The 14,761-nt window shown below is 43.2% G+C and overlaps 1 protein-coding gene across 3 annotated transcripts in view; it reads left to right on the forward strand.

Annotated features, from left to right (window-relative positions):
* Nucleotides 1–501: 501 nt before the first annotated feature.
* Nucleotides 502–14,761, forward strand: part of usp22 (ubiquitin specific peptidase 22) — a 67,071-nt gene continuing 52,811 nt past the window's right edge. The window contains exons 1-3 of one of the 3 annotated variants that reach the window (XM_088936761.1): nucleotides 1,324–1,381; nucleotides 3,074–3,106; nucleotides 5,309–5,355. In XM_088936761.1, coding sequence (XP_088792887.1) covers nucleotides 5,353–5,355 — 3 coding nt within the window. In that variant the 5' untranslated portion in view covers nucleotides 1,324–1,381; nucleotides 3,074–3,106; nucleotides 5,309–5,352. Of the gene's footprint in view, nucleotides 1,382–3,073; nucleotides 3,107–5,308; nucleotides 5,356–14,761 lie in introns of all 3 variants that reach the window. The other 2 variants (XM_088936759.1, XM_088936760.1) reach the window with 2 other exon arrangements.

Consider the following 14,761-nt stretch of genomic DNA (forward strand, 5'->3'; position numbering starts at 1 on the left):
ACAGCGGCCAATATGCATTCCAAATCAAACCGGGTTATTTCTTTTAAAACTGAGGGGCAAACTTAAATATACAGGAATGCAAGCGAGGTGATGCCTTTGCGTCTGTTTAAAAACCTAGCCCTGGCGTTTGGGTTTTTTTTTCCCTCTACGGAGTTGTTTGTCGTTAACAGCTAACCCTAAAGCTTGCCACCACAGCGGCAGTGTAGCTCTGGAGCAGGGGAGCAGGGGAGCCGGGGTAGACGACTGGGAGGTGGGGGGGGGGGGCAAGGCTGAGCATCGTGGTTTGTCAGCACCAGCCGTTTCCCGAAAACGTGACGGCTTGGCAAACCCGGCGGTATTGTTTTGAAGCGCCGGCGTGCGCAGCCCCGGCTGAGCCGCTTCCGCTGGAAATCTCTCAGGCAACTGAGCACGCAGACCCAGAGGCGGAAGTGACGCAAAACGACACGGCCGGAACACCCACACAACAACCTGAGCGGTGTGGGAAACCAGCTCGGCTACGCCAATCACAGCGAAGCAACAGCCTAGCCTGCCAGGGCGGGGGAGTCGGATGTCTGTAACGTTACATTTCTGCAAACGTCCTCCCGCTTTCGTGTCGCTGCCTTTTTTTTTAAACAGCAACCAGAAAGGGACCGCGCTTCTTCGGCTGCCCCTATACGTATGACACCTCTCCCTGCAGCAGGATCTACCCTTCGCTAAAGGAAGAACACCTCTCTTTTTTTTTTCGTATGTGTGGTGACCGAAACCACTACGGATCCTCAGACGGCCTCGGCAATTGCTCCCTCCGTCTTTAACCAATCGGCGACTTGGGAATCCGCTGGAGCCCCGCCTTCATGGCGAATGACGTCTCCTAGCACCAACCCGGGCCGGAACGTTTACCGCACAAGGGCGTGGCTCTAACGGGAAACGACACCCACGCCAGCCAATCCGCGGCGCCGGCCTGCAGACGGTGGCCAATGAGGTCGGGCGTGAGGCGGGACTTTCAAAGCTCGCGGTGTTCTGTTGAATTCCATTGCCGACCATTAAAAAGAATCGGGAGAGTGGAAGTGGAAGAGCGAGAGCGGACGAGACAGACAGACTGGAGAATATTTAAAGAGACAGAGAGATTAATCTAAAAAAAAAAAACGGATTAATTCGGAAGTCCCAGTCACCACGGATTTCGGCTGGCTGCCCCTTTAAATCGGAAAACCTTTCTGGATATTTCTTTCCGAAACGCTTTGCCTATCTAAAACAAAAAAACAATAAATTGAATGTTGTTTCTGTCATGAGTCCGGCCGGGTGCTCCCATGTGAACAGTTTTAAGGTGGAGAATTGGAAACAGAATCTACGACTCATATACCAGTGCTTTGTGTGGAGCGGGACTGCAGAAACCAGGAAACGAAAGGTAAAAAAAAAATGAACCAGAAAAAAAGGACAAAAAAAAAAGCAAAATGCACATTTAGTTATGCATAAGCTGTTCCACAGTTGCCTTCATTTAAGCACAGATCCCAGAGACATCATTCGCTTGGGGTATCGGTGTACGAAAAGACAGAAATGTACAACACAGCAGGACCATGATTAGCGTTATGTGTGGAGCTCCGCTGATTGAAATTGGGGGGTGTTGGATGGGAGGCGAGAGGTACCTAACGGTAAACAAAACATCAGCACCAAAAACGCTAACTAATGCTTTATCCCCGACCTCATCCCTCTTCCCCCGGCCAAGGGGCTTTCTTAGTGAAGTGTCGTCTTGCTGTGTGCATACGCAGTAAAGACGGTCACTGAAAATGTTCGGCGAGCCAGCAGTGCCTTGTGGGAAAACACACAGCACCACTAAGCACCAGGAAACGCGAACGACATACAAAATGTGCCCATTTTCTGCATTGTGCGGTGCTGGTCTCCTGCCTCTGATCATGCAGCCCGACCTGGACTGCGTGTGTACAGTTAGTGCGGCGAGGCGCCTCTCCACCACCTCAGCCGTTTTTGTTCGGACCAGATAGAAAGAGGAGGAGGGGGAGAGGCGGTCACGCATAGAGGTGGTGGTGGTGGGGGGGGGGGAAGTAGAACATTTCACGCCACCTGCGTTAAAATTTCGGCGGATTCCACGCGTGGGGGTGCTCGCGCTTGTCGGAGAGCAGAGAGGAGGGTGCGTGCGTGGGGGGGTGGGGGAGGCCCACTCCACGGTTCGGACCGTGCTGGGAAGTGGGGGAAATTGTGCGGGACCCGGGCGGCGACAAGGACACCGATCTGCACTAGTTCCACTTACAGCGGCGCATTGTTTACCGACCTGCGGCGCCACGAAAGACCGGCGTGTTTGTTGCCTTATTTTTGGTTTCTGTACAGGGGGAGAAACAAAATCTCAAACCCGGCACCTCCACTGTAGTCTGCACGTCCGTTAAAGCACGTATTGTTGTAAACAGGAGGGGGAAGAACCGCTGTACCCCCTCCACGACTCGCCCCTTTCCTCCCCAGGACCCTTCCTTCGGTAGGGGACAGGCCCCTGTAACCCCCTTTTTTTTGCTGACCGTGCACCCCCAGGTCTCCGGTTACCTGCTATGAGCTGCGATCTGCTTTTTAATGCTTTTTTTTTTTCGAGTTCACCCATTATTGCATAACCTCTCCCTCACCTCCCACAGCCCCAGCCGGAGCCCCTGTCCTCCACTCCAAATGTGTGCTAAGTGCCTGGCCCACACAGCATGCAGGGTGTGGGGAACTGAGTTATTAAGAAGGCACAATGTAGTATTGGTAACAATATCCCAGCCCCCTCTCCACCTTATGGGAAAAAAATACAGTGAATGCACACTCTGCTTATCAAAACTGTCAAGTTCTAATTTCCCCAAACGTAGCCTGATCCACCTCCAGATATCATAGATCTCTCTCCTCGCGGAGTTTTGCTTTGTGCTGTTCAATTCAATATTGTGTGTTAGGGTCTTAAATATTGTGAATTGTGTTGCATTTAACTGGATATTTTTGATGTAGAACGTTAAACCTGACAGTAGGGCCTTTAAGGGTTTCTTGTATCCAGTTTAATAGTGACTTCAAGGCAATGAAAAGACCTCTTACATGTATTGTACATTTTTATTTCATTGTGACAAAATAGGTGCTTCAGAAAGATGCTGGATGGACACCCCTGGTGAGTGCAAATCCTACATGTATTAACATAAATAGAGGCCTGATATTTTCTTTGGTATCTTATATTGAAGTTTCTAACGTTCTGTACACAAATCCGATGCAACTAAGCATTGGGTGTGGTATTAGGACAAAAGAAAAATAACAAGCAGGGGCATTTAACAAAGTACTTTAACAGTGTGGTGGTTGTACATTATAAACTGCACATTTGAATGTTCTCTGTAAAGTCTGTATCCTGTAATGTCAACTCACTGGACTTATGCAGCACGTTCCTAATTTCATTTGGTGTTCTGGGCTCAGAAGCAGCAAGAAAGCCCCAATGCTGGAAACAATGCAACAACAAAAAGTAATTAAGGGCTCTAATAATTACATGGGGGCAACACAGGGGGTGCAGTCTTTACTACCATTTCTGCCTTGCAGCACTGGGGCCCTGGGTTCAATTCTGGACCTGGGGTGCTATCTACACGGTGTTTGTATGTTCTCCCCTGATTTGCTTGGGTTTCTTCTGAGTGCTGTGGTTTCCTTCCACAGCCCAAAAACATACTGCTAGGTTAATTGGCTACTGGGAAAATTGGCCCTGGTGTGAGTGTGTGTCTGTGTTTGTGTCTTATGCGTGCCCTGCGATGGACTGGCATCCTGTCCAGGTTGTATTCTACCCTGTGCTCGATGCTTGCCGGGATAGGCTCCGGCTTCCTTGTAACCCTGTGTTGGATTAATAGTTTAGAAGCTGGATGGGTGGCTAATTACATCTTCTTTTTGGTTCCGTCCTGCCATTAAACCTGAGGCCTGCAGCAGGGGGACCATCTTGGATACTGGGAGAATAATACTCTCCACACTCATTTACTGTTTACCTTCTCTACAGACTCCATTCTGTACCTTAAACCTTTCTTTGTGCTGAGGCTATGGCCTCTTCCTCAGCATCAGAATGTGGTATTCAGACTAACTAGCTGCTGTGTAGTCAGTAAGACAATGCTTTTCCTTAACGTGTTTTGTGGCCTGACTGTCTTTGAGCAGGTCTAAGTTTACATCATTTTTTAGCTGACACGCTTAATCTTTGCCAAGAAAAGCCTGTAACCTTTTGTAAAGGTGTTTTTTTTTTCCTCTTGTGTACAAAGACCTGGAATTCAAAACCAATGAATGCTGTAGCCAGAGCACAACAGATGTAGTTCGTCTTGTTTATCTCATGCAGTTCAGAAGCAGCCAGGGCTTTGGCACCTGAATTTCAGACCAGTCCTGCTTCACTTTCTCTCTGCTCGTTCAACCAGGTTATTTCAGGTTTGGCGATTAACTGCAGGACAGTAGCTAGCCTTAATAAAAATCATTGCACGGATTTCTCTCTTTGTGGGAGGGTGTATATGGGGCTGTTGGATTAAAATCTGTTTTTAAAGGTTTGTGTCCCTTACCCAAGAGTGTCAAGTTTTCATACAGGGAGTGGATGGCTCAACACAGTGAAGCGCCTTTAATCGGTCTTGTTTTCAAAATGCCTTTCTGTAATAAGCATGCGAAATGGTGTGGTCACACTGTTGAAATTATTCCTCAGAGCCAGCACTACCAGGAAGGTTACATATTCATTGGAAACCACCACCTTCACTTAGCAGCATTGCTGGGTTTGTAATCCTACACTAAGGCTTTTCTATCCTGAGGGATGATTTCAAGGGGAGGCCTGTTGTCTGTAGCTGACTGTGACTCTGAATTAAACTCTGTATCGTCCTCAGCTGGGCTCACAGTCCAGTCTCCCAAGTTTGCAGAGGCAGTTGTTTTTCATTCCATCTGAGCCGTTAATTTCTCCATTTAATCTCATTATCTGTGTTGGCGTAAGTAGACATCTTTTAATGTTTTTTTGGTAGAGGATTAGCAGAGGTCTTGATATGTTTTTCTTTTCGATTGAGGAAGAAAGCCTCCCAGGTTGAGATTTGGTTGGAGTTAGCGGTGCTGAGGGGGGTCGGGCTTGGCCAAAGTTAATTCAGGGCTCGAAGCAGGTATGGCTGACAGGGTAGCGAACTTGAAGCACCGGAAAACTACCGTGTGAGAGGGCAGGATGTTGACCAACTCCGGTTACTCCTAGAGATGAAGATGTCTGGCTCATCTTCAGTGTGATCTTATCAATTTGGGTCACTTCGAGATGATCTAAAAACATCCGCAGTTTGAATGCAGGAATGTTGTGACCAAAAGCAATTTTTAATCCCTGTATATTCTTCAACTTTAGAGCTGCAGGAAGAATGACCGAAGGAGGATAGTGCCAAGCCATCAATGGTATTTTTCATCCTTTGCATGTTCTTTGATATAGTCCAATATAAGGAAATTAAAAGTCCCGAAGAAATCTCAGAGCATTTGTGGTTGATGTGTTATGTCAAATGCATCTTAATCCCCTACTGCTGGATCGCAGAAGCCACAGATCTGTAGAATATGCTAAAATGGAAGACGAAGGCACTTGTCAACAAAACATTTCATTTTTTTTATAAACATGAGAGGCTTCAATAAGAATAGTAACAAACGACAATGGGCTGTGTTTAAGTTGTAAAAAAGCCCTTTAGAGTTTTAGGGTTATGGACATGCCACCCTTTCCCACTCACTTCTGTGCTGTGCTGTAACTATTTTTTTATTCCCCCTCCCTCCCCATGTTATTACTGGGGAAGGATAGGAGTAAATTGAACTACTTTAACAGGAGACCTTCTTTATCAGGTGATGAGGCGTTCTCCTTCTGAAAAGCTAAGCATAGGTAATAAAATGGCTGACAAATGCCAGGACTTCTAAAATGTTTGGGCAGCGCTGTGCATGAGAATCAGTGACCATGTGTTTTAGTTCTTTTTCCCCTCAGCACCTTTCTGTTGTTTGGAAGGGGTTTATCTGTGTCCAGGTGATTGGCATTCCCAGTATATGTGGCAGGATTGCACATGCAGGAACCCCAGGAAGAGGTGGTATTTCACATTACAGACCAAACTTGTGTTTTGCCACAAAGCAAAAACCTTTAACTCAAACAGCATTCTGATCTCTGCCTCTCCAAAGGGGCAAACAACTGGGATATTTGCACAGTTAGGTTGTTCCACTTAGTTGGTAGTGACACTTCTTTAAAAAAACACAATATGACTCGTTTGCATATGCCCTTCACACACGTGATGTTATTTATACACAGCTGGCACCTTGTTCAGTATAGTCTACAAACTAGTTTTCTGTGGATTGGAACGTACGTTTTCTGTACTGCCAGTCGGTTACCGACGCGTATAGGAGTCTGTCCAAAGCATAGTTTGTCATTAGAAGACTGCGACTGGGATTTCCCAAGGCATGGGCTACATTTGGCTCAGGCGACTTAGATGTGGGTGTGTTTGAAGTCAACAGGATCTTTGCTGACTCATGGCAGGCCCAAGGGCACTCCTGAAGCGTTTGGGCATTGCTGTGTCATCAGTGAGAGCTGCCACAGACGTCCACAGACGCTGGTCGGCCCGCCATGCTAAATGAAGGGTGGACACAGAATGATCCATCGTCTCCATCTTTACTGCTCTAATATCAGAGGTGTTGTGATAAGCCAGGTTATCCAGTGGCAGTTCCCAAATTATTGTCCAAGTGGGAGCAGCGCATGAAGAGAAAAGGGAGGGATCTGATCATTGAAGAAAAGGAACAGAAGTTTTATACTTCAGCTACGGCTAAATGTCAGATTCACGTTTTTTTACTTGTGCATCCTAATGAACATATTCTTCAGATGCGCATAGGCCAGAATTGATTGAGGAGTTACTGGAGTTACAATTATCTTAATTGCTAATAGGTTGATAGATAAGCAAGTCATTCAAGCAGTGAGCACAAAGCTTTTATACTTTTTTTTTTCTGGGGGAACTAAACATGTGTCAGTGCAGGAGGCTGTCAGCAGGAGGTTCATACATTAATTTTTTGTTCTTAATGTGGAGTACAGTACGCGTTCTTAGTCGTAGCCCTGAACCTTATTCAGCATTTTAAATTCTAATAGAATTCAGCCTGATTTCTGTGCATTTGTACAAGTTACTTTTGCAAATTGTACACGCTAACATTTTAGATAAATCGTTCCCAGTCTTTAATCGGAAAAGTCATTTTAATTTAGAACTAGGGCAGCTATGGAAAAGGCTACTTGGACGTGTACCTGTCACGCAATGTATAACGAGTCTTGCATACGAAACAGGCCTGTTGGTATGAAAGCCTTGAGTGTGATGATGACAACAATGTGCTTGTCATTTTGTCCACTCTTGAATATAGATTTTTTTTCTCTATTTTTAAATGGGTTTGTTACAATATTTCAGGACGCCATCTTTCATGTTGCTGGTGGCTGTTTTTTCTCTCTCCTGCTTTCTCCATTCTAGGTAAACGTGGGAGGCTGTCTTGATGGACATCTGTTGTTAGCTGAGCTGCCTCATTCAGGGACTGACACAGCCTGTGGCTCTCGCTGTCTTGGGCCCTTTTGAATTTACTTATCTCCTCGTTCTCCTCACTTAAGTTGCGGAGGCAACAATTTTTGCCCCTGCAGGTCTGTTGTCAGCATACCTGCCTGAAATATTCATGGGGCCCATCAGATGATCCTTCCTGTGGGGCAAGGAACTGAATTGCTGTCAATCGGAGGTCCTTATCTTCAGTTGCCAAAGAGCACGGAGTCTGTTCTGCATTTATACGTCAGATCTTAATTAACCACTCATTTTCTGAAATAGATTCATTGAATAGGTGAGGATATCCGTAAAACCTGCTGGAACAGACTGAAAGTAACTAATTTACTGGTTAATCTAGGCAGTAGGTAACCATATGCAATACAATCTGAGGTATTAAGCAGCTTTTACATCAAGTTACAAAGGCGGAAGCTTTTTACCGGCAGAAGATTTCACCGGAATGCTGATCCTGCATCCTAGTTTCTCAGATTCTAGGTATATTTTGAGAGTTTGAGATTTGAACTCGCAGACAGGTCTTTTGCTAGCGGTGTGGTTGTGTGTAGAATAGTCAAGAAATTGTGGATTGTCCTGTAGGTCACTGCTTGTATTTTTATAGTTTTGGCGCTACAGACTGTGGCATTGTTCTTGTGCGTTCATGGGACTGAATGTGAACCTGTCTCTTGACACGTGAAACGTCGTTTGCGTACAGCAAGCATCATAAATAATGCCTTGTAGTTTTGTAGACCTGTCGGCTGAGTGTGAAAGAAAATGGTGTTTTGTGAAATGTTGTTTTTCAGTTACTGCAGGAAAAAAAATTCTAATTGAAGAGGTGCATGCTGACACACGCCTGTCATTTCTACAAGAATACACTGCAAGATAAAAGGATTTTAGTAAGTCTCATAAATGTCTTGATAAAGGAAAAAAGACTATGTGACACAGTATAACCTTTTTAATGTCCAGCAGTGTGTTTAGTTACTGATCTGGTTTACCATAAAGACAAGATACAAGTCTTGCCCTGTACAGGTGAGCAAACCCCAGCTAGCAAAGAAATCACCCTGCCTAAAATGAGAAGTTATCTAAATCACATTATCTGGGACTGCTTTTTCAGTACAGTCACTTCCTGGTTACACAACACAGCGAAACTAAGGATACTTTTCTTTCATGTGAAACTTCTGGAGTAAGTTTGTGCTTTAGAGGAACAGGAAGGCACCAAAGAGATATCCATGCAACATTGACAAATGTAAGCATGTCAGAGCCTTAATGACGTAAAGGTGGAGGATTTACGAAATAATTCCTTTTAATTAATTTTGGTTCTCAGAGTAAGCATCGTGATCGTGAAAGCTGTGTGACTGTCCAACCAAAGATCTGGGAAAACCACCTAGAAGATAAGAGAGGTTACAAATGAGAGAGGGCCTTTTGTCCCATCTAGCCCATTAGGTAATTAGTAATTAAGTGATCCAATGATCTTATCTAACCCTAACACCTTTTCTTGGTTATAAATGCACTTCCTGTTGTGCCCTGTGGTTCTGGTTTCATGTTCATTCTGAAGAAATCTTGAGGGATAACTTTGTCAGTGCCTTTGAGGATTTTTATTGGGCCGCTCATTAGGAAGCAATTAGTATAGTGAGGTAATTAAAGCTTTTGTTGAACACTAGCCAGCAAACCCTGTGGCCAGGTGAGCATGGGACTTCAAACACGAGATTTAGTGATAGCTGTGCTTTAGCCTTTCCTCGTTGCACTCGTAGGTTTTGTATATCACTTCTAGGGACAACACACCTCAAATGCTTCGATAAAATCCTTCAGTTTTAAAAAGTGGTCATTTCCTGAATCACATGTTGGTAGATAGTGTGCAAGTGGTGTACTGACGATACTGTAGAGTTAGAGGACTGTTGTAAAAGGAACTAAGATGTACTCCTTCATTGCAGATTTATTTATTCAGTTATGACCTTGTTGTCCGAAGCCAAATCAAGCTGTTATGATTTCAATGCAGCTTAAGTAAAAGTAACGTATACCAAAAGGGCATTTCATCATTCTCAACAGCAAAATGAGAGCTCAGTGGGATTTGGATAGTTACATACTATGAATATGCATTTTCTGTAAAACCACATTGAATCAATTGCCAGGTTCTCCAAAGGAGCATTTCTGGAAGAAAATAGAAAATCAATATGACTTTAAGAAGTTCTTACACGTAGATCCTTAAAATAAGCCTCTTGGTGCTATGCGAACAACCATCGGCCCTAACTTCAGACTGCGTCTCAAAATGAAGTTGTTAAAGTGGGTGCCCTTTTCTAATTATTTGAATAATTTACTCACTTTATTTTTCATTTGACAGTTTTCTAAGCCTTTTTAACAACTAAATTTAAGCCATAGGATTTAGTTGTATTTAGTAATAGTTGGATTTACTAATATTGTCATTTTGTAATGGAAATAATGCCAGTTAAAGCAGTATTAATGATAGACCAGCTTGAATTACATGCACACATTGAGCTATCTGCCAATCTTAAATGACTGACCATTACTTGATAGATAGAAATAGGGAGAACCAGATTTGTGAATTGCTATTTACAGGTCATCCTTTATTTTATTTTCCTTTAAATTACATTTAGATTTGCTTTTAGTATGCAATGATAATTTCTGTATCCTGGTAGTGGTTCATTTGAAAACCCTCTGATTCTCAGTTAATCTTGTGGAATTTTAACAGTGGGATGAAAGTAAAAAAAGGCGTTATTTTTCGGATGAGACGTATAACTGAGGTCCTGACTCTCCGTGGTCATTAGAAATCCCGGGGCGTTTCTCGAAAAGAGTAGGGGTGTTATCCCGGCGTCCTGGCCAAATTTCCCATTGGCCCTTACCAATCATGGCCTCCTAATAATCCCCATCTATGAACTGGCTTCATTACTCTGCTCTCCTCCCCACTGAGAGCTGGTGTGTGGTGAGCGTTCTGGCGCACTCTGGCTGTCATCGCATCATCCAGGTGGGGCTGCACACTGGTGGTGGTGGAGGGGAGTCCCCATTACCTGTAAGGCGCTTTGAGTGGAGTGTCCAGAAAAGCACTATATAAGTGTAAGCAGTTATGATTATTACCTGGGCTTTATATGATAACTGTCTCTTTTTTGACCTAGTAAAACAGTGTTGTCTACCTGACACCCATCTGGGTGCACATAAAAAAAGAGCCTAGCTGGTCACATTTAGATCCAGTGACCTATTCTGAATTGATAGAAAAAGCTAGCTAGGCCCTGTTGGTAACCGTTATTAATTTTTGTGTTGCTAATTAAAAAACCCAGAGCACTAGTTCAACCATTTGGGTTATACACAGCCTTAAAGCTCAGACAGGGTGTTTTTCCTTTTACATTTAACATATTTGTAATAAAACTATTTCAGTGCTTCAATGAGCTATCTGTCCCCCTGTAAATAATTGTAAATAATTTAAGAATACATGGGCAGTATAACTCAGAGTATTGTTCCTTTGAAATTCAAAGATGGGGACCTGCCAGCCATATGGCAATGCATGATGAAACAGGAAACTGAGGTACCACTCATTTTTCACAATAACGTCATTTCCAGCAGTACCTTCTGTTTCCACAGCCATTACATGTTCTGGGTCTGTCACAGACATGTTGCCACAGAAAGAGCTCGATGTGGGCAAGGAGTGAAGGTGGAGTACCTCGCCTGCGCTCTTAACAATATACATATTCTCTTAACATTAAAACATAAGAGGCAGTGTGCATATATGTGCCTGCCCCCCCCCCCCCCACACACACACACACAGAGATCTGTGCCACAAATGCTTTTAGTTCCTTTAAGTAGATTTTAAGCTTTTGAAACACTCGCCTTGTAAGGAGTTTTTTCCCCACTCTTTCACTAGATATGCATAAAAAATGTATTCGATGATTGCTCTTCTGAGGGTTCGTTCTCGTAAAACATGTTTTATGAGACGTCCATTGTAGCTGTTCTAAATGTGTTACGGTTCCGTCTCTTCATGAAATAAACCTGATGTACCTATATTTAATAGTGCACTGTGCCGATGCAAAGTATAATGAGTGAAATTGAAGAATTATTTACTAAATATCTTCTGGAATCTATGGCTGTCTCCCCTGTGAGTAAGTCAACATTAATTACGAGTATTTCCAGTACAAGTGCAAGCTGCATCCTGCCATGTTGTAGAAGCTAATATCGTGATTTTTCAAGAGATCAATTAATTGCTAACTACTAAATAGGCTATATGGGAGACATCTCATTTGTAACCTTTCTTAAATATATTCTCCTTTGGAACATTTTAATCTGACTCCTTATTGATCAGGACAATGAAATCTTATAAATTACTCAGTCTTTTTTAGTTTCAGACATGATTAAGGAAATCTATACATTGCAAATTGTTTGATAATTTGACATCTTCAAATACACAATCAGTCTGTAAGGCAATCTCTTGCACAACTCAATGCCACACAATGATTTTAAGATATTCTTATAAGAAGAGCCTTAAAATAAAACTCCTGCTGCTTGATGAACATCCATTGGCCTTTACTTCAAACTGCATTGAAAAAATAAGCTGCCACAGTGGTACCTCATTATAATGTTATAATTATTTGAATAGTTAGCAGACTTTTTTAAATGTGTTCAAAGCCTTTTTGACAATTAAGCTTGAGCTTTAAGATTTAATATGGTCATTTTGTTATAGATATAATGCCAGCAGGATTAATGGTACACCAGCTTGCATTACATGAACACATTGGGATATCTGCCGATCGTAAAAGTACTAGAAGATGGATGATACTTTCGTAAATACTGTGAGGACATCTCTAGAGGTTTTCTGGATATTTCAACCCAGTGTTAATTTTGTTTTTAAATGCAGTCATCTTGCGTCCTGTCATTTTGTCACTCCCAGAGCATAGCAGCTTGATCCTTTTGAGGATTTCCAGCCTGCGGACACTCATACAAACTGTACAGACTTTGTGTTGTGGGCATTCGGTTTTGTCCGCAGTGAGGTAAGACGTTTGTAATGGTCATCTCGAGATGTTTGCTGGCAACCTGCAGCCTGACAACCTGCAATTCCTAAAATGGAGGAGTCTGCTGTGCAGTAGGTAAACATGTGATGTGTGCATCTTTCATGAATTTTTGGTGCCTTCCCAGTTTGTGTTTTTGATTTCCTGTTTGCCAAGGAGAGCTTTTTGCCCACAACATAAAATGTAATTGGCTAGTCTTTTAGGAACCTTTTAAAAATCTAAAGCAGGAGTTCGTACTGTTTGCGAGCTAGGTTTTCTGCCATCTGTAGGCACGGTGATTGTTCAAAATTGTACGTTTTGCGAAATGAAGAAACCCATCTGCGTTTGCAAAACCATTCGGCACTTCTGTTTAGGGCATCGTTAGGTGCCATTGAGTGGCTGTCTGATTAATCTGTAATTGCACTAAGTTTAACGTGCACGTTTTGCTGGATGCTTTGAAGACGACGATTCTGTTTGGTTGGAGCATCATAGAAGGGTGTTTTTATCTCTCTTGTCACACTTGGGTTGTATCTGTTTTCAGCAGAAATGTAATATCTTCTGGTGGCTAGGCCTCTGCATTATCCCAGCATGTGGCAGCTAGGGATTGCGTCTGACCCTGTCTCAGACCACTCCATCTTCAGGGACTGTGTAAGGGTAAATAATAAAGTTGTCACAATTGAGGGCATCCCTGTCTTCACACATCGGAGCCAACTGCCGTTCTTAGCAGTTCCTGCCGTTGTGGACGGTAATTTGTGAACTTCTGATCTTTTCAGTGCCGTTAGCTTAACCCCCCTCTGCTGTTATGTGAAAAAAGTAAATACTGATTGTAAGTTGTTCTCAACACCTGCAGAAGCTGCACTAACCGGAATTGTCAAACCGTTCCCAAAACTTTGCTTCTTAATCAGATGATCATGCAGATCTTGTGTGATAGCTGCTTGATCATGGAAGTTACCAGAGTTGATTATACCAAAAGTTTAAAACGGCAACTCTGATGTAATTAGTAATTGGACATGTACGACAGTATAGGAGAAACCTGGTATTTCTTTAGAGCAGTTTCCAGGTAGGCCTAATCATTTCTGTCTTGTTCTAGATTGGGAATTTACAGACAGTCTGTGTGAAAACCCACATGCTTGGATTCTGAGAAAATTGCTGTGTAGCAGGCCTTACGATGTCCAGTCCTGAGGATCTGCGGGGATTTCTGGATTTCTTTCTGCCAATAACTTAAGTGAAAGTGAATCCACATTTTAAAATATAGCACTCGCTGAGCAGATGCAGTGACGATCAGAACACTTTGGAATTTAAAAGTACTCATAACCCAGCTTTGTGATGTATCCACTCTTTTCAATATCCCAATATTCCCCTTTTCACTGAGGGGCAAGGAATCATGATTTAAAAACCTAATCCAACAATGATGATGAAGTTAGTATTTTTGGTATGAAGAGCATGTCTCCCTTGGTTGTATCTTATGACACAATCATAATAATTTAACAGACCTTTCTGCTAAGTTTCATGCCTGGGTATCTGTTTAGCCGTTTAAGAATAACAAACATGCATCTGAAGAATGTGGAACAGATGGGAAAATGCATGAAATTTCACTGATTGTGCCTCCTTTGTAAAGTTTCTTTTATGGTGAACGTGGGAGTTTGGAAGGGAGGGAACAGCTGTCTGACAGGCATGTGCACACACACTCACCTGTGCAGTAGGTACAGGACTTTGCCTGATAATCTGCTCGGCTGCCACAGATTTTCTGAGGTTGCAGCTCTCGGTCCGAGGGATGAAACTGCCTTTCCGAGGCTTACTTCGGAGCAGGCTCGCAAGGCGTGCATTTTCTCCTGTGTCCTTTGATGTGTCAGTGTCTTGCAAACTGCCTTGGCTTTGCTCTCCCCTCCTCATCATAAACGACAACGCTGAAGGGAGAAAAAAGGAATTCAATGAGGACTTGGACTGAGGCTCCCTTCAGCCGCAGTAGTTGTCAGGCAGATAATTTTTTGTCAGTCTGGTTGCCTTGAGAGACCCCCTCCCATATGGCTCAGAACCCCATATGGCTTGAAACTTTTGTTTCACATCTTTTGTCAGCACTGTTGAGCATTGCTAGTTCAAACAGAACGGAGCCTGCCATTGACTTTGTTCCTCTTTTGTTGTTCTTGCAAAACGCAGAAGAACATAGAGTACGAACAGATTTGGCCATTCATTTTTATCCCTTTAAAGACAAAACAAGTGAAATTCTTTTTCTGTTGTAAAAGACTAACCTGTCTTTCAAAAACATTTCATCAGTGCACGCTATGCCTTTAAAAA

The sequence above is a fragment of the Atractosteus spatula genome, chromosome 18 (genome assembly GCF_055471065.1).
Source record: "Atractosteus spatula isolate fAtrSpa1 chromosome 18, fAtrSpa1.hap1, whole genome shotgun sequence".
Taxonomy (NCBI): domain Eukaryota; kingdom Metazoa; phylum Chordata; class Actinopteri; order Semionotiformes; family Lepisosteidae; genus Atractosteus; species Atractosteus spatula.